Here is a 20,962-nt window from a genome sequence, read left to right as displayed (position 1 = left end):
GAGGTTACAGATTTGTTTACTCGTTATGACTTGTCATTTGTACGAAATCGTTTTATCGCTTGATGGGCTAACTGTCAATATTTTTAATACCACCTCTTAATTCTCTAAGCTACTCCATTTCCTACAAAATGGAACCAGTCTCAATACCTGACAAATTACCAATTTTAACAATTAATAATGAAGTTTTATTACCTGGAGCACCAATGAAACTTGAAGTTGGGAGTAATTCCAAGTAGGATATTTTATTTTATCAATTTCGTTTTGAAAGAATTGATGTATGTATCAAATTATATAATTAAGCATTCTAACCATAATAATCTTTCCCATTTTTAGTCAATCTCTAATGAAAGATGTCTTAACTAAAGGATTAAAAATTATTGGAGTTATTCCTTTTAAGGACGAATTTGATGTAAGTCATTAATTGAACTTTATACCTTTTGTATTTTTCAGAAAAAAAATCGTTTTTCCAATTAGTACTGATGAATTTATTTTGATTGAACTCTTTTATATTCTAAAAATTCGAATAGAACTTATTAGATTAATGACCTGTTAAAAACCTTTCAAATTTATTGATATATCTTCCAAATCATGTTTAACTGAGTAGATATAAGCAAAGAAGTGGTCATGAAAATAGCCTCTTGTCTTATATTGTGTAATTTGGGTGTCTTGGAAAATCAGTAATAAATTGTTCAAAACTATGATACAGCATTAATCAAAAATTAGGTTAAGACATGTCCTTGCTTGTTGGCACTACAAGCTATAAGCCCTATTGCACCCTACCTGATTCTCCATCCTAATGCTGGCTAATTGTCTTTGTAAAGCCTCTTATACTTTGTGAATAGTATAGGTTTAAGAGTAAGACTTGTAAAGCATTCTACCAAAATAAAGGAATATTACAACCATCATTCCAGGGGTGGATTAAGCTGTGAGCGGAATAAGAGGCTCCCTTGATCCCTAAGGTTTTAAATATCTAGAAATGACCGAAAAGATTTTTAAAAAAAATACATAAAATTATTGAACAAATCTAAATAAAAAATGTTAAATTTATGGTATCTAAATTGCATTCTTAACTTTTTTGAGTTTAAATGCTTAAAATTTTTTAATGCCTCAATTATCCCCCATTTGTCTTACTTTACTCTTACATCATTGTCTTCTGATTCTTGTTCTCTTCAACCATTTGGCATAGAAGTTTCATTAAAGTACCTCCTTTATTATTAGGTCATATTTATTGAAATATTTGTTTTTCATCATTATCTGAAAATTAACTGTTAAATCCTGAATGAGTAAGCTGGTGATGCTACTAATTTCAGATTTTTAAATTATTAAATCTACAATAAGAGTTACCCTGGCCATCCACGAATGAGATTCAATTCTATTTCTACATTGACCCGTTAGATTTTTGGGAGACTGTTTGAGCTGCACTCATAAGATCTGGGTCTACTTTTCACAGTTGTCTTGATTCTACTTTGATGTTGCTGAAGCTTACTCCACTGTTGGTCTTAGAAGCAAGAAGAACATGTTCATAACCCTATATATATATATTATATTTCTTATGGAGCCATATTTCTTCTCTTGAACCTGAGAACAGGATATCTAGATATATTTTGTTTTCTTCAAGCATTAATCTACGGTCAACTATCTACATCTCATATTTTGTTTTCATTACACTTCTATTAATTAAGATATGTAAACTCAAATACCTGTTCAAATTGGCACCAACTAAAAGTCTTAGATTTACTATTGATTCGAAGTTTGTTTGTTTTGTTTTTTTTAGTGGCGCCAAACTTCATTGGTCATCAACGCCATTTATATTTTATTTAATTTTGCTTATATTTGTTTTATTATATTTATTTTTTAATTTGATTATTTATTATTTTATTTATTTATTTTATTATTATTTTTTATTTATTAATTTGTTTTCTGTTCAATGTTATATTTTTGTTAGTAAATGTTTTGATTTTAAAAACTGAAATACTAATTCTATTGTTTTATCATCGTCTTCGAGGGTTTTTAAAATCCCTGGGTTAAGTCCTAAGCTATTGAGGTATGGTGTGAAATATGGGCATTGTTGGAAAATATGGCTTATTGTCAAATTGTTGTTGCAATACTGGCAGTTTGGAGGCTTTTCTTTTTAAATAATAGGAACAATACCCATAGGAATGGGTGAGCCTCGTGTGACTTATTCTCAGCCTAGTCAGTACAACCTCCTCTCTATGGCATTTGTGACTGGAGGTACTCCAGGGCTTAACGTCCTTTTTAATCATTTTTAATTCACTCCTTGGGCTTTTATTCCACAAAGATTGGCATTTATCTTTGACTTCCTTTTCAAGAGGTTTGCTTATTTCTGGTGGAGTTAAAATTGCTTTACCCCGTTCCTGAAGCGCGAGTGCTTCTCTTGCAGCGTGATCGGCTAGTTCATTCCCTGTGATTGCTACATGGCTTGGAACCCATATAAATGTAACTGACATACCCATATTGTGTAGAGTGTTTAAGTAAAAATGGATGGAGGAAATTTCTGGATGCTCTGGAAACATACAATCTAAACCTTTTAATGAGCTTAATGAGTCTGTAATTGTTGTTATGGTTCAAAGACAGCAGAAGTGAAGTGCTGCTGTTATTGCATTGAGTTTGGCAGTGAATATGTTGCATAGTTTGTGGAGTTTAATTTTGTACGTTGAGTCATTAGTTATAAAGGATGATGCTGCTGATTGGTTTGATTCAAAGTTTCTTCTCCTGATACCGTTTCGCAAATTTATTTAATTTTTAATCTAGTATTTCAAAATGACTGCATTGTATGAATCAACTGAATAGTTCCAGTTTTAAAATATTTTATGGATGTGGAAGAAAAAATTCATTTTTTTTTAAGTAGATAGTACCTAATGTGTATTATTTTAATGGTTTTTTATAATAATTTCTAACAATCTTTCCAAAATAGATCATGCTAATTATATTTTTACTTTTATTATCACTATATATTTATTTATATTAATTTAAAAATTTGAATTAATATTTTTATTGTGTTTTTTTTTAATTTACTGACCTCATAAAAAAATAAAATATCATCTCATAGAAAAGTAAAATAAGGAAATTTCTGTCCATGTATATTATTTTTGTATTAATTATAAGCTAATTTGAAGCAATGATTTATTTCAGGCCATTAAAAAAGATGATGTTGGAACAGTTGCATTATTGGTACGGATTTCTAGTTTCAACTATCCTGAAGATACAATTATTGTCATGACACTTGGGCTCTGCCGTTTTATTGTAAAAAAGGTTCTCAGTTCTACTCCTTACTTTTTAGCAAAGGTGGAACTGCATAAAGATGTATATGGTAAGCATTAGCTTTAATTGTGGTGAATGAATAGATTTAGTCTTTAACTATTGGTGTGCAACCTCTGGGGCTCATGCTTTATGACTGGGAAGTAATTTATGAGATGCATTTCATTAAACTCTATCAACATGCAAATTGGACATTGAGAGACATTTTGGTTGTATCTAATTTTTTTTTATACAATAAAATAAATCCTTGAAGGGGCAGATATAAGAGAAGGAGATAATGGTTTGGGTCTCATATAAATAAACATTAAGGCTTATCTGAAGTAGAGTCTCTCCGCCTCTGAGTTCCCTGACTTAATGGGTGAATGATGATCACAGCAACTCTTATTTGATTCTTGTTTTTGTCCAGACTCAGAGACGGGTAAATAGTGAATACTATGAAATTACCCGATCCAGATTTTTTTCATCCAACACTGGCCAGCAAATATTGAATTAGTAGTGGTGGGGATAGCCAGGTTATGACATAACTTTGTGACTTGTGATTCATGTTTTTTTTTTAAACTTGAGGGAATATTAAAATGAGACCAAATATTTTACTCTACTCAGATGTATAAATCTGACAATTGATGCACTTTAGTACCTTCACCATTAGTAATATACATGTTCATATAATTCTGTCATAATGACATATTTTGGTTGTTTTTATGTTCAAAATAATAATAAGGTTGGATGCCAACAGCAATCGCTGGCTACATGCCATCTACTCAATGATGCCCTTCCAAACCCAAATCTATCAGATCAATGCTTATTAACTTTTAGAAATCTGTTTGTTACTAAGCCGTAAAATCTTACATGCCCATCTTATTCGCCACAATATTATAACCTGTATTATATTACCAGGTACAGTTCTTTTAATTTAGTGTTGTACAGCCTTTAAATTCTCTGGTTAACTCATCCTTTTTGGTCTGAATATTTTATGTAATACTTCATTTTCTAAAACCTTTAGATGCTACTCTTCCTTTAGTGTAGGAGGCCATGTTTCACAGATAAACCAATAGAAGATATAAACAAGGACAGGTCATATGACTTTAATTGATTTTTCAACACATTTAAATTATTATTTTGTATATATACCTATAATTATAATTATCATAGTAAAATTGGTATGACGTTATTACTAGTGAAACTATATTTATGATTGTTCAATTTAAGATTTTATGTTGTAATAAAAATAAATTTTACTCTACAGACGTAAAAAAAATTATTTTGAGATTAATTATCAAACATAATTTCTACAAACATCATATTTTTTATCATAGCATTTAATATTTTTCTCTCAAAACTCCATTTTTATTTTGTTTTAAATTTCATTTTAGTTTTATAATTATATTTTTGAAATTATTCTCTCTTTTTATTTTTTGTTTATTATGTGTATTAATAACAATATCTGACTTCCAATTTACCTTGAAAAAATGAATGGTAACTGCCATACGACTGTTATCCTACAATGTGCTTCCAGGTAAAAAAAAATCTAAAATTTATAATTCATGCTTCATTTCTTCATGTTTATATTATTTTTCAGTTTGTTAAATGCCCTGTAGAAATTGTTATTGGAAAAATCTATTTGTAATCATTTCATTTCTTCACTTAAAAATATCTATAGGATAAATTTAGAATTTTAATAATTTTCTTTTGCTTAATGTGTTTAGAAGAAGAGATTAATGAAAATGTGGGTAAAGTTTTAGAGAACTTAAAAGACATTATGCTTCCTGTTATTGACAGAATTGGTTTGCTACCTCTTCAATACTTGCATCATTTCAAGGTTTGTATAATTAAACATATGCATAAATCCTAAAGATATGCCAAAAATATAAAATTAAATTTTCAAAAGATGCTTTTTCTAAACCTATATTATTATTTTATAATAAAATTATTTTAATATGAGTCTAATGTTTGACTGATTTCGAAGTGATAATAAAATGTATGATTTTATTTTTTATGTTCCTTAAAATTACTTTACAGGATGTAATGGATAATTTTCCAGCTTCTTACATTATTGATGTGTGTATACACGCGATAAATGCTTCATTTGAAGAAAAGTTGAAGGTTTTAAAAGCATTGGATCTCAGGGAAAGGATCGCTATTGGTGTGCCTTTAATAATGAATTTCTTTGGTTTGTACATGAATTTTTTTTTTTTTTTATGGTATGTAGATAGTTGTACTATTTTATACCGTTATAAGTCCTTAAAAACTGAGCAAATCAAGATATAAAAAAAATTACTGGGGGAGGGAGAGGGAGGGGTAAACCCCTCTGTCTGCCTAAGGGCAGATTAACCCCTCCCCCCCATTTAACATATACAACTGTTCATTTAATTGAACTACTTGTTACTCAAATTGTATAACTGAAATTTATATATATTCTGTAGTTCAGATTATATATATATTTTTTAATACAGTGTAAGCTGAAAAAAAATAAATTTCAGGCCTTTATCCCAGCATTTTAATTTGTGCTTCAATTTATTATTCCAGCTTATATGTAAAATAAAATAGTAAACGGTGATCACTAAAAACTTTTTTTATATAATAGAGAGATTAATAAAAAAAAAATTAGGAAAATGATAAACCACTTGAATTTGAAATTTTTGTATATTGCTTTATTTTTATTATTTTTTTCAATATGTATAATTTTTATAATAATAGGTTTTTTTTTTTTTTTTAAATAACTATAAAATAACATCTAACTACAGTTTTTTTTATTTATGTAGAAAAATAGCACAACAGAAAGTATTTAATTATATTGAACTAGCTATTTCAACATCGATAAAATAAATAAATAAAAATTCATATGTTAGACTATTTGCTATTCAAAAATTATTAAGCTTTGTTGTTTGTTTTTCTTTCTTTTTTTAAAAAATATTCCAGGAATAAATTCACAATATTTAAAAAACACATTGCTTCTATCAAGAAACAATTTCTTATATGAATAAATTAATTTAGATACATAAAAAATCAAATTTAAGGACTCATAATTATGAGAGATAGTTGACCGTGGATGATAAATGAGGAGAAGATGGTTGGAGGTGCGGTCAATGAAAAACACAAATAAGTATGATTAACCTCAAATTTAAGGACCGTTGAAAACACTATACATTAAATAAAAAATTTATTGGTACTTATTTCCCATTCCTCATCTATTTGGCCAACTTATATTCTTTATTTTTCTCTCTTCAAACCCAAAACTAATCATTTTCTGAATTAATCTAATTCAAATTCAATAATTTTTTTCAATATGGTTTTCACCATTTATAGTGGGCACTTTACCACCACACATAACAGTTTTATTACTACTGAAGAACTTAGTCGTTGAATTGTCCGATGGCTTAAGTACAGGAAAAATCTTGACACTACCATGAACCCTCCAGGTCCATTCATTCAGACTGACTCTAAATTCTTAATCATTGGCTCTAGGGCTAACTACTGCCGCTAATCCTTATAAACCTGCTGAGCCGATTATTTAGGCGTTGGCCAAGAGACTTACTGCGCTAATCTCATTCATTTTCTAATTTATTCAAAAGTACATATTTTTTCTCTCTCCTATGCTTTCCAATTTGCTCATTGTATAAACAGGTAGCAAATTCTAACTAAATAACTATGTTTGTAAAATCATTCATAGAGTCATTTATGTTCATTTTGGCATTCCAGTCCTATTCCTTATCTTCTGGGTCGACTTGATTCTTCATTTTTTTCACTTCAAACCCAGAATTAATCAGTTGAGAAACTACTCTAATTCACTTCAAACAATTTTTTAATATGGCTCTGAGTGGACACTTCAGGTCTATATTCTTTAAGAACTGTGGAGAGAATGCTAGCTTCCGGTGACTTAAGCAGAGTCCAAAACTTAGCAACCCCATGAACCCTCCAAGTACTAACCATTTTTATTCACCAGAAACAACAAAATTTTCCTTCTACCACTCAATCAATCATATTTTTCCATTTATGTAAAATATCATTACAATATCAATCAATACAGTAAAGACTCATTTTCAAATTCTTTATTTTAATTCTTAATATATTTTCGTAAATTTCAGCCTTTTTTGTCGAATGTTGGCTATTTTCAGGCTTATCTGTAATAATTTTTTTTTAATGTACGACTACAGGAAATACTTGTTTAAATATTTATATGGCTGAGGGGTTCACTAGATGTTATTGGGTAATTATTTATGTAAATAATTCTCGAACCATAACATGTAACAAGAATTCATTTTTCAGATAATTCAGGTTCAAGTTTAAAATTCCACTAAATCTTCGATTTTTCAGCCTCTATAATGTAACGGGTGCATAACATGTAATATTTTATGTACTTGTTGAGACACAAAAACTAACTGCTCCTTACTACTTATTTGGAGTTCAAAATTTAAAATATTTTTAATAAATGATATAGACTCATGTGAAATATATATGCTTTAATTCATAATTTTTTGTTGAATTATTGAGATTTCAGAGATCTACCCTGCCTATATATATTCAACCTAGTGACAGTAACTATTTATGAGAGAAAACACAAATTTTAGGATTTAGGTAGTCTTTTCCATCATAGCAATTAGATGAGTAGTGGTTCCTTAACAGTCTTTTTATGTTATGATTCAAATAATTGTGGATGCTGTGCCAACAGATTAAAAAAGTAGATTACTTATTCTTTAACTACACCAATATAACTATATATTATTTTCAAACAATTTAAGTATTTTTTTTAATTTATTTTAATGGTGTCTATTTCCTAATTTCTTAAAATTTATTGTATATTAATTTATTTTTATCAGTTCCCATTACATTAGAACTTTCTCTACTGCTATTACTCTGTATTACAATATCAAATTCATGAAATAATGAAACTGAAGTTTATATAATCTTCAGTTAAAATTTATCTTTTTAAAAAAATTTATGCTTTTTATAGGAAATGAAAATGAGTTAAAATCACGTCTTAGTCCTGAACGATCGCTTCCATCCATTCCTGGGGTTTCAGTTATTAAGTTTAAGAATTTCCCATTCTCTCAGGGAAAGGGAATGCAACGCCCTTATTTAGGTGATTCAGACTTGGAGGAATTAGAACAGCGTTTAGAGTAATTGCAATTATTATTTTATCTATTCAAATTTTTCAATCTTTTCTTGTTTTTTTATATAGTTCGTATATGTATTTTTTTTTTTTTTCCAGAAAATCAAACCTTCCAGAGCATCTGATTAAAATTGTTAACAAGGATCTTGAAAAATTGAAACGTTTAAGTCAATTCAGCCCTGATAATTCTGTCCTCAGAAACTATTTAGAATTTGTTGCGGACTTACCTTGGTCTGTATCTTCAAAAGAAACTTTAGATGTGAAAGCTGCTAAAGTGGTTTGTATGAATCTGGTCTTAATTTTTTTTCTCATTATTCCTCATTGCTTTTACAAGTTTTCTAGTCATTTATCTATTACAATTCATTTTATACTAATGCATTCAATCTCATTAGCAATTGGACATTGACCATTATGGGATGGAAAAATTGAAGAAACGGATCATTGAATTTCTCGCCGTAAGGCAACTGAAAACCAATGTGAAGGGAGTGATACTTTGTTTCATTGGACCACCTGGTGTTGGTAAAACAAGTATTGGACGTTCTATTGCTCACATCCTGAACAGAAAATTTCAAAGGTAATTTCTTGTTAAATTTCTATTTACTATATTTAGTCAATTTTTCAGCATCATAAAATTGTTATGTGTGTGCGCTGGTAGTATAGGTTTGTGTAGTTTATAAAAATTGTCAGTCATCACCTCTACACTACCTTTATGACAGAAACCGTTGTGTAGGCCATGTCTCTCTAAGAGATTTCATTCATAGATGTTTTTTTTCGTTTTTATATCTTTGTTCTGATTTCATTTCATTTGATATTTTTATGAATTTTATAACTATGTTAATATCTGCTGTAGGATTTCTCTCGGCGGTGTGTCAAATCAATCTGATATACGAGGTCATAGAAGAACTTACATAGGTGCAATGCCAGGACGCATTTTACATGCTATTAAAACTGCTGGAACAAATAATCCTGTCATTCTTCTTGATGAAATTGATAAGCTTGTAAGTATTTCTTACAAATAATTGTAATATATTGTAATATCCACTAATTTATGAATTTTTATTTTTTATAAAATGTAATAAATATCCTATTTTTTTATGAATAGTTATTTTTTGTAAAATTTCATATCCTCTTTTTTTATGAATAGTTATTTTTTTGTAAAATTTCATATCCTATTTTTTTATGAATAGTTATTTTTTTTGTAAAATTTCATATCCTCTTTTTTTATGAATAGTTATTTTTTATATGTAGATAGTTTTTGTATGATTTATTTTATGTATCAATGTTTCAATATTGTTTATTTGTTTTATTAAACCAAAAAGCAAGCAAAGTTTATTAGACATCAGCATCTGAATAGGAATTGATCATATTATCCTGGAAAACATGTGAAAAGCAAAGTATAGTAAAGTAATTTATGATCAAGTTTATCAAGATCAATGCCTGAAATAACTGTATACCCGTAAGTACCCAAAAATCCATTGCCATCTTTTAACATTTTAGAGATTAAAAGTCTCATGAATGCAGATTTAAAAGATTCTGTGATTTTAAACCATCACAAATAGTGATTCCCCCCGCCAGCTTCTTGTTATCTCCTTATTATCCCCTACTTTGATTATGCCTGTCTTGTACCTGGTAAAGCTATGAGACTAAAGAGATTAATCAACTGTTTTATTTAACTGCCTTAGAATCCCAAAGGCACTCCTATGTCTCCAGTCGGTATGCTATTTTTTTTTCTTGGCCAAGACTCTCATTGGAGTCCTATACTATCTAACCATGGTAGGGATCAAGTTTTTCCATTTTGTGGGACCCCCACTCAATGAAAAAAGTCAACGCCCTAGGTTGAATTCGAATTGGCATTGCCAGCAGATCTCAAATTGGGCCTAACCAACTGAGCTACGGACGGCCCAATGCCATCTTAAAGTGGACTTACCCTTTTTTTCTGAAGGCATTACTTATTAGGTGTATATCTCTATCTAGCCTTTAGAACAGTGGTTAGAAACAAGTGGTTCACTTAGCCTGAAATTACCCGTATTATAAAGGAATCTGTGTTTTAGCCCAGGCAGAAAAAAATAAATTTGCCTTCTCACTTCATATTATTTATTTTACATCAATAAATGAATAATAACCTACTAAATAAATTATTGGAAGAACTATACATACATATATATTACAAATGAGGCTTTAAAAAAAACAAACTTAAAACAAATAACAAATAATAGCTGAGTCATAAAACATAAATAAAAAAGAAATGTGAAAATTTTGTTCTATCGATAAATACTTTGTTAATTAGTTCTTTGATTTAAAAAATTGATTGCAGATTAATAAGTGTTCCAAAAATACATTCATAACAAGTTTTTACACATAACTTTTTTTATGTATTGATTGATTTATATATGCTCTCCCATAGTACCTCCTCCTTCAGTAAATCCTTAGTCATATGTGTAACCTCCTTCTGGAATTCTCTTCCCATCTCCATTCGCCAATCCTTATCCATTATTTTCTTTAAACAACATCTATTCCTTCACTTAATACATTATCAAACCTCCGCATCATAGTGAACAATGTATATAGTCATATATTGATTACCATTATAAATTGTAATTTCACCTAATATTTTCATGTATTTTTAAGCTACTTACTGAAACTTTCTAGATGTTTGCCAGACTATTAATCCTGATGTGTAACCATGTATTTGTCCCAGAATTAAATTATTTTTTTCATTAAGATTTTAAAATTATTTTTCATTATATTATAAGAATAATTATTTGAATTTTTTGAGAAACTTTAATTAAACAGGTGTAGTAATCGAATATACTCAGTTCTTCTCATTCAATGAACATCGTTTTTAAAATTACATGAATTCGGCATTTTTTAAAACTGTACTACCTTCCTACAGCCATCTGGGCTGCCAGCCACCTCTTGGGAACCATTGAATCTGAACCACCAGAAATCCTCCCCACATTCTTATTTAATTCACCTTATGTTCCTCTGCCCATTCCTTAAACACAATGTTCCAGCCACATATTTTTATATTTCTCCTTATAGAGTAGAATGGCTTCTTTTAAAAAATCCTTAATTATTCCCGCTATCTCGCTTTGGAATTCCCTTCACATATCCATTCACAAAACCTCATTATTTACTTCATTAAATACCAGTTATTTCTCCCGATCAATTATCAATCTGCCTTATATAAGTTAGGTATGTTCCTTTATTTATTATCTTACTGTCATTAATTTTATTATTTTCTTGTGCTAATAAGTGTTAGTCAATATTTTCATTCATTTCACATTTCGTCTTTTATTTTATTATTTATTTATCATTTAATATTATCATGAGCCAGATAAATGCACATTTTTATTGTTCAATGGGGACTAAATGTCCCTGAATAAAATTACTTTTCATTTCCTTTTCCAGGGAAGTGGAGGCTATAATGGAGATCCCAAAGCTGCTCTCTTGGAAGTTCTTGATCCAGAACAAAATATGCATTTTACCGATCATTATCTTAATTTACCATTTGATTTATCAAATGTTACATTTATTGCGACTGCCAACACAGCGAGGACAATACCAGCCCCGCTATATGACAGGCTAGAAGTTATTAATGTTGATGGCTACACATCGGTAAGTATATTTATAGTTTTTTTTTTAATTGAGTCCTTAATTAAATAATGCATAGTAAATAAGCAAATTGATTTCTGGAATTATTTTTCTTTTGATTGATTACATATTATTTTCTTTTTTGCAGGTTGAAAAGTATCACATTGCAGTGAAATATTTGCTTCCTAAGCAACTTGATCTCCATGGTTTGGGACCTGACATGCTGCAGTTAACTGATGATGGCATATATAAAATAAGTTAGATATAGTTTTTAAATTGTTTACGATTTTAAAGATTTGCATAAAATTAACAAAAATTTGTCTTTTAGTTAATGAATACACAAAGGAAGCTGGAGTAAGATCGCTCGAAAGACAACTTGCAGCTGTCTGTCGGTCAATTGCAGTAAAAGTTGCTGAAGCTTCAGAAGATACACTACCTTACATTATCGATGCTGAACACATCGAAAATATTCTTGGTGTAAGAAAAGTTTCAATAAATTATTATTCCAGAAATCCAATTTTTATAAAAAATGTTACATGGAGGATGATTCACATGAATTATTAATCAAGAGTATTATATTTACTGTTCTTAGGAAGACCTCAGTTGAAGAATAGCATAAGCAAACTATGAAATTTTTTTTTTTTAATGAGATGTATATAGTTGACCGTAGATTACTGATTGGAGAAGATGGTCGGGGGGTGCGGTTAGCAAAAGAAAAACATAAATAAACAAAAAAATATTTATTTATGCCGACGTTTCGACCTGATTTTCAGATCTTCATCAGGGCTATAAAAACAAAAAGACAACAACCATCATTTAGAGAGAAAAAAAAAATTATATAAATAAAAATAAAATAGATACAACTATATATAATAATAATAATAATAAAAATAAATAGATACAAATATATAAAATAAAATAAAATAAATAATAGAAATAATTTGGAAATATACACAATAATGGAATGAAAATATAAATTAGTTGATTACTAACTATGGACAAGGCAGTAGTAGATTGATTACATTATTATTTATATACATATAAATGTCAGCAACAAATAAATGATACAGTGGAAAGAATCTATAAAGAAATTAGGAAAGAACAGGGGATATGAAGAAATAAATAGAGAAAGGGGAATGAAGAAAGTAAGAAATGCGAGAGTAAGGTTATAGGAGAAGAATCCAGGCTACATTGTTGTAAATTGCAGGACAAATTTTTTTTTTACTTTATCCATTCTTTGTAGATCTGTTTTTCCATAAAAGATCATTTTAAAAAATATTATAATCTTGTGATTTCTCTTTTAAAGAACAATTTCTTTGTTTAGATGGCTCCTTATTATGGAGAAGAGATCCTTACGACCCCTAGTCATCCAGGTGTGGCCCTTGGCTTGGCTTGGAATGGGAGAGGAGGTACACTGCTAGTCGTTGAGGCAAAGAGGGTTCCTAAAAGTAAAGGGCATAAGGCCAAACTGATACTGACTGGTCTTCTTGGGTCTGTAATGAAGGAATCAGCTCAGATTGCCTTCAATTGGGTCAGATCTGCTGCCTATCAGGTATTTTCTTATCAATATAATAATAAGTTTGGCGGCGACCCCCATATTAATAGAGTTATAAATATACTATTATAAATTGTTTACATATACATTAAAAATATAACATAATAAATTGAAAATCATTCATATAAATTATAACTTAATTTAAAAATTACTTGAATCGAGCAGCATTGACAAAATTGCTGAAATTGGAAAAAGACATGATAAAAAAAAGTCATTATGATAATTAGGATAGTTACATTGAAAAAGTGGCTAATATTACGTGATCAAACAAATAATACACAATTGTAGGCAATAAACAATAAGCTAGGCATTTTATTTACATTTCTCATTATTGAAAATAACCAAAAAAATTATTGCCTTTTTAACATTATCGAAGGGGTAAAAGCTACACATCTTAAATAAAAATTTAAAATAAAATTCTGTGGGTTTTGACTGGATTTTATACAAATAATTTGGGTATGTATCAGGTCTGTACGCAGAACAACCAAACAAGAAATGATAGCAAGAAGGATTGTTTTCATTTCTTGTTTAGTTGTTCCATCACTATGCTTACACTATGAGGCAGTTGATCTTAAGGTACATCTGGGGAGTGTCCGGTTTAATTAATACCCTACTGTATTATGTGTTATGGGTTGATTTCCATAATAACGAAAGATCTACAACATTAAAAGTGAGAGAGCAGTAATCAAAATACAGAAATCAAGTAGCAGTACAAGAATGAAATTTACTTGTCTAAGACTCAGCTCACTGAAATAATTTTCAAATATAACAAAGAGACCCCTGCACTGGGTGAAAGTGATGAAGAGAAATTTGTGGCAATTCCTACAAAGAGATTTGGTAGAGAATATAGAATAGATTTAGATTGTGTATCTGAAGCAGAAAAAAGTTAATAATTCCTAAGAGTTCATAGATTCACAATGTTTATGCTTGAACATTTATTTAGCAACATTTGTCAAGTGCTATGTTCTGTCAATGGCACATTCAACATCCAAAAAGGCAGGTACCTTTTGATCCGAGTTATTGAAAAGTGATTGGTTAAGTCCGATTTGGAGAAGATAAGGTAACATTTATCACTTACATTTATGACAGGGTGATAGATGAAGATATTTGGAATCTGAGGTCATGAAACTGAAAAAGCTGGAGAAAAGAAAAATCAGGATATAAGATTTCAATGATTATACTATCAGCCATTTTAAAAAATAAAGTAAATATTCAGCTGAGTTTCTAGACATAAAGAAATACATATTTAAGTGGTTTCTTAATTGCCGAGATCGAAACATTCCAATTAGCTGGTTAACAAAAAAAGAAAAACTACTTAGTTTATCTTATCTCTTATTTAAAAATTTTAGAACAAGTATAGACTGGCTGGGAAATATCAAAAACAACTTATTAATGTGGTTGTAGTAAAGGATGTAAGTAATTTACCTCCTATTATGCAATCATCTATTAATCCCAGAAGAAGTCTAAAACATCAACGAGATTTCCTCGTTTTATAATTGTCTATATCTAAATTATATATTCCATAACCAAATCAGTTTACAACTTTAGATTCTTATACCTCATTTACAACTCAAAGTTGATTTTTAAGAAACTTCTTACTCAAAAAAATCTATAACTTCAATTAAAATTGACCCCCTTCAATCTTAACTTATCAAGTTTTGATTAGATTTTATTATATATTTTTTTGGCCTGAGTGTGTTTGATTAGCCACTGTCAACTAAGTAATATTAATATTCTGCCTAATCATTTTCCTTAATATAATAATATTCTTTATTTGTTATGGGGCAAGTGCCTTTGGAATAATATAACAAACTTTGAAAATATGCTTCAGTGCTTGAGAGTAAAAGAAAAAATTTAGAAACATTAAAATAATGAAATTATAAAATATCTTTAATAATAATTATAAATTAGAAAACAAAGTTAAATAATAATAATTAACAAAGATAAAAAAGCAAATAATGTTTATTTAAGTACTATTTTTCAATCAAGAAAAAGAAAAAGAAACAAATAAAATAAAACCATCTGTTGTATATGCATGTAGATGAATAATTTAAGATTCACACTGTTTATATAACAACATTTATCTATTAATTGTGAAATAAAATGATGAAATAAAAAAAATTAAATCTGTACCTTGACAAACCTTAAAGGGTCAAGTGTGCAGTGCTTTGTAAGGAAGTACTGTTACTATACCAATGGTTGTGCAAGGAGGTGCTTTGGTTAGTATCATGCACGACCGCCAGATTTTTACCCAATTAGGGGAACTACTTTATGAGGCAGGGTAGACACCAGCTACAGTGAAACATAATAATTATCTACCACTGCTGGATTCAAACCTGAGTCTCTGGAGTTAGTAGTTTATTGCCTTATGAACAAGCTACCCACTCCCAAAAATAAAATAAAATGATAAGAAAAAAATTTTGTATACATATTTACAAGTTTTATATAAAACATCAAATGTAAAAAAAAAAAAAAAAAAAAATTAAAGGCAGCAAAAAATAAATTCATAATGTAACTTCTATAGCATTGTTATCTTTATCAAAAACATCAAGAACATTGCTAACTATATTCTCTTGAAGAGTGAACGATAATATTATTCATGTTAAATTATTCTGTTGTTATTAATAATATTGATATTAGCAAAAACATAAATCATTTTGTCTCATGATTGGAAAGGAATTCATTGAAAAATAATGTGTTTGCAGTACGGCATTGTAAAAGAAGGAAATGATTTGTTGGAGAAAAGTGACATCCATATTCATTTTCCTGAAGGAGCCATTAACAAAGAAGGTCCTTCCGCAGGAGTTACAATAGCGACAGCTCTCATTTCCTTGTTTACTGGTATACCTGTGACTTCCGGTCTGGCCATGACGGGAGAGCTCACACTCCAGGGGCTCGTCTTGCCTGTATGTATTTCTAATACTGTCCTACTTACCTTGTCTTTATTTTTTAATTGTATTTTCTGTTTTGAAATTACTATTTACAAACATTTTCTTTGGTTTATAGGTTGGAGGGATCAAAGAAAAACTTATGGCAGCACATCGTGCAGGAATAAAAAGAGTAATTATTCCTTTCAAATGTACAAAAACTCTAGCCGACATTCCGAGCTGTGTTTTGGTATGCACTTTTATATTACTGTAGAGAATTAAATTAAATTTTTTAATATCTTTTGTTATTAATGAGACTGCAATTATTTCATTAAGAACAATATATCATATAACTTATTACTTTCTTGGCTTTGCCAAGAATGTATTTAAATCGTAGTATAGAACAGAATTTTTATTTTAGTTTAGACTAATACTCACTTCCTATAAATCATTATGTGATGTTATTCACTTTCTCAATGAATAGTCTATCGCAAACAAAAATAATTTTTCAAATAGGTCTGGTTATTCTTTAAATTAGGAAGTTTGAAACCAGTAAACTCTTCAACTTTATTTGTTGAGATTAAATATATAAAATATAAATGGTAATTGTAAATTATAGAATATATTAAAATGTTTTGAATATCCCATTTATTTTATTTGTTATTAATTTTTTCTATGAAAATTTAAGATGAGTATTATATCATACAAGACTGAAAAGACAGGAGACTGCTCATCGATTCCAACTATTACAACATTTACTAGACAAACAGTCTAAACTGCCAATCCATTACAAAAGACTGATCTAAATGACTATTATAAGGCCTATCTGGACATACGGAGTTGAGCTTTGGTACTCAACTAAACCATCAAATTCCTCCCGAATCCAATCCCTACAGTCCAAAATCCTTCATAAAATCCCTAATCCTCCTTACTTTGTCACGAATCAAGTTATCCATCAGGACCTCGGTGTCTCATGTGTTGCCGATTTGGCCAGAACCAGATACCAATCCTTCCATGATAAACTTCCCAACCACCCAAATCCACTTGTTTCTAACCTGGCTTCTCCTTCATTACCTAATAATCCTCCTATGCCTCTGAAAAGAAGATGGCTTCGAGATCTTCTCCTTTAGAAATGTTATTGGAGTTCTATCAGTGCGTAGATTATCCACATGTTTGTATCATGTCACTATGTTACCTACAGCAAATTTACTTGTATATATTTTTATACAGTTGTGAAAAACAATAAAGAAATTATTAAAAAAAAAAAAGTATTGTATTGTACATATATTTTAATCTTGAAAATTTTTGTATCAGTTTATTAATATATTATTATTTTATTACTTGAAATTAGGTAATTAATTTAAAATACAAACTTGTTTTGATCCTTTCTATCAACTATCTTTATTTTTCTGCAAGCATTCAGTTCTCAGATAATTATCAAGGAGATATTAATTTGGAATATCTAAGTTTTAAACCTCCATTTACATGCTGTTATGCTCAAGTCGATTCATTAATCAATTTTACTTTGAAGGAGATAGTCAGTAGCTGCGATCAAGTTGACATAAAGAATGGTTCTCAGCGTTTTGACCTACAATGTAAGTCTTCATTATGGCTGAAATAAAAAGATACAAAGAATATAGAGCCAATGAAAGAGAGAAAAAAGTGACATTAAATGAAACAGATGTAAAGTTGGAGGTATATAAAATATCAAAAACTTAAATAAAATAATGAGGATAAAGATGAATACAAAAATTCCATTTATTGATACACCACAGTCAATCAACAATCTTACAGAATACAAAAATTATTAACTAACTTAGTAAAGAGTAGTTAACTGATAAATCTTAATATGTAGTTTTGAAAAGATCTATTGATTTGACCAACTGATTTATTGATTTTAAAAATTTATTAATTGATTTAAGATCTATTGATTTAACTAAGGAGACATAATATCTGACACAGTAATATTAAATTATTATTACCTCAATTTTATTATTAATTACTGTGCCAGTTATTAAGTCTTCTCAGTTAATTAAATAATTTATATTCCGATCAGTTCTCTACTCATTATTAAGTTAGTTATTAATAATTTTTGTATTTATCTTTATCCTCCTAATTATTTTGTTTAAGTTATTGATAGTTTGTATACCTCTACCTTTACATATGTTTAATATCACTCTTTAACTCTTACATTCAATCTACTTTTTGTATCTTTTTATTTTTAGCCCTGATGGTGAACAACATTATGGGTTGAAACGTTGGTAATAAATGAATAGTTGAGAACTATTTTTTATTTCATTTTGACTGCATCTCCTTCAAACTCACATGCAGTAAATCATCTATATCAATAATTTTACTTTAATATTAATAATTTAAAACCATTTAACACATTAGCCTCTTATAACAATTTCAATCACAAAACTTACTTTTACCAGGCTCATTGAAAATTCAAGATCTGTATTATACCATAGATATATTTTAGTTTTGAATATGTGTGTATCGTTTCATTCTAAAAAAATTTGTTTTACCCTCAGGATGATTTAAAGATAATCACGGTGAAAACTATGGATGATGTGATAGAAACTGCATTTGAAGGATTGACCAGTGTATCAAATCATAATCTTTTATCAAGCAAACTTTAGACTTAAGAAATTGTAATTTTGTAAATATTTGTTTTTAACTAATTATATTGGCACAATATGTATTAAACATTGTGATATTTTAGAACTAAAAATACTATAATGGATATTATGTAAAGTTCTTATTCAGATATATAAGAAAACAATCGTTAATTATTTTTTTTTTTTAAACAGAATTTTGTTTGATGAAACAATGATCATTGTTTTAGGTAATTACTGTTTTTCATTGACAATTATTATAAACCTAATTTGAAGTTGATTTGTTCAAATCCACTTAATATTTTAGAAAATTTATTTCCTATTTTTAGAATTTAAATAAAAACAATTGTATACATTTTGTTTTAAAACAATTGTATACATTTTGTTTTAAAACAATTGTTAAAATGGTATCTGGTTTATTAGGGTTATATATTTTTTTATGATTGTTCTTATAAGTTTAATCGAAACTTATATTGATTTTATTTTGTTGTTTCTATGAACTCTTTTATAAATAATTTTTTAATGTAGAAAGAAAAAAGATTTTCTGGAGGAAGTTGAAGGTGTTAGTTATATTTCCTAAAATAAAACAAAAGTATTACCAGTATTTGCCTGTGAGATCTTTTCTAGCCTTCTTTCCAGCAATACTTTTCTTTACCAAACAACTAAGAATTATTTCTGACCACATAACTGAATAAGTACCTTCGTTCTCTTTTCTTCCAGCTTACCTTTTGTCATACTATTATCATGTCAAAATTTGTATATTGCTAAATACCAATCCTTTTCAAAACCATTATATGTTGATGTGAAGATTAGGATCTTAATTTAAATTCGATTAACTTCAAATTAGATTTGAAAACAGAAAAACTGCGATAATATGGTTAAATGAATGATTCTGTTTGGGTAATATTGTTCGTGAGGAGTGTTCTATTACTAGCATATCAAAAACTTTTAACAATAGGATAAAATGAATTGTATATTTGATATCTTCATGCAAAAGTTTGTCTGTGATTACAATTTTCACAGTTATCTTTATAGAAAACAAACAGCCAACTGAATTCTGAGCATATTATGGCCAGAGAGGGAAAAGGTAACCGCATTTTCTACCCATAAAAATTTATTACTATCTTATGTCAGACTTGGCTATTTTAGGTTGATTATATTATAGAAAGGTGTAAATTAACTAATTAAATATTTTATTAGTTTGAATTACAAATAAAGTTTATTCATATTTTGATGAGGCTTCATAAAAATAGATATATTAACTCTTTTTATATTAACTATTAAATCGTGGAAAATGATGGATAATACTGGAAGATCGATGATTGAGCATGTGTAGTATATAAAAGGAAGATGGTGTGGGTGCAGTTTAAAGAATTCAAACAGTAATTAAACTATTATGAGCCAATGTTTCACTTCATTTTCATATTTCCTAGCCATACCTTAGTTTAAAATTTTTTTTTTACCTGTTCTCTTTGTTACATTATTTCAGTTCTTTGTATCTTCATTAGCCCTGCAAAATGGGGGAAGGGGAAATTTTGGTTCAAAATTAAATAGTTGTATTACTATTTTTTGTCTTATTTGAATTGCAAAATCATGGGCTCACTGCTTCCGATTTTAAAATTATAAGTTTATTTTGCTTTAGACTTTTAATTTTCTGAGCTAATCTATTTCTCGTTTAATGTCTTTGCATCTATAAGAGTATATAATGAATCATATATTATACATAATAAAATCTGTATTTAATATAAGTTTTTCATCTACTTTTCTCATTTTAGCTTTCGAGGCACAATTTTTAATTTTATTATAAAATGTTAGATTTCATTTGTAAAATGTGGTGTAACATTTTCTCTATTGGCTTATTCACAAATGAAAACATTCTAATAATTGAAAAAATCAACTATAGTTTTTGAAGAACAAGCTTCAAAAACCTTTAGCGTAA

General features: G+C 28.6%; 1 protein-coding gene across 2 annotated transcripts; it reads left to right on the top strand.

Annotated features, from left to right (window-relative positions):
* Positions 1-3: 3 nt before the first annotated feature.
* On the top strand, positions 4-19,175 carry LOC106689329 (lon protease homolog 2, peroxisomal). 2 transcript variants are annotated; one of them, XM_014434249.3, is made up of 16 exons: positions 4-232; positions 334-409; positions 3,154-3,331; positions 5,016-5,098; positions 5,299-5,449; positions 8,231-8,396; positions 8,489-8,666; positions 8,782-8,963; positions 9,240-9,387; positions 11,801-12,007; positions 12,132-12,240; positions 12,312-12,460; positions 13,308-13,535; positions 16,244-16,444; positions 16,545-16,655; positions 18,940-19,175. In XM_014434249.3, the coding sequence occupies exons 1-16, from the start codon at positions 129-131 to the stop codon at positions 19,045-19,047; spliced, it is 2,379 nt and encodes a 792-aa protein (XP_014289735.1). In that variant the 5' UTR covers positions 4-128; the 3' UTR covers positions 19,048-19,175. The 2 variants fall into 2 exon arrangements, with proteins under 2 accessions (XP_014289735.1, XP_014289734.1); XM_014434248.3 differs by having other exon boundaries at positions 4,986-5,098; positions 18,940-19,174.
* Positions 19,176-20,962: the final 1,787 nt, after the last annotated feature.

This window comes from Halyomorpha halys, unplaced genomic scaffold (assembly GCF_000696795.3).
Source record: "Halyomorpha halys isolate HHAL.00 unplaced genomic scaffold, Hhal_1.1 Scaffold1330.1, whole genome shotgun sequence".
Taxonomy (NCBI): domain Eukaryota; kingdom Metazoa; phylum Arthropoda; class Insecta; order Hemiptera; family Pentatomidae; genus Halyomorpha; species Halyomorpha halys.
The sequence above is the reverse complement of the archived record's forward strand: the minus strand, read 5'-3'. Positions and strand labels throughout refer to the sequence as shown.

Excerpts from the sequence above, each read along its gene's own strand:
- LOC106689329 (XM_014434248.3), top strand. The coding sequence starts at position 129 with ATGGAACCAGTCTCAATACCTGACAAATTACCAATTTTAACAATTAAT. Across the intron at positions 5,099-5,298 it reads AATACTTGCATCATTTCAAG|GATGTAATGGATAATTTTCC; the intron begins GTTTGTATAATT and ends ATTACTTTACAG. Across the intron at positions 5,450-8,230 it reads TTTAATAATGAATTTCTTTG|GAAATGAAAATGAGTTAAAA; the intron begins GTTTGTACATGA and ends TGCTTTTTATAG.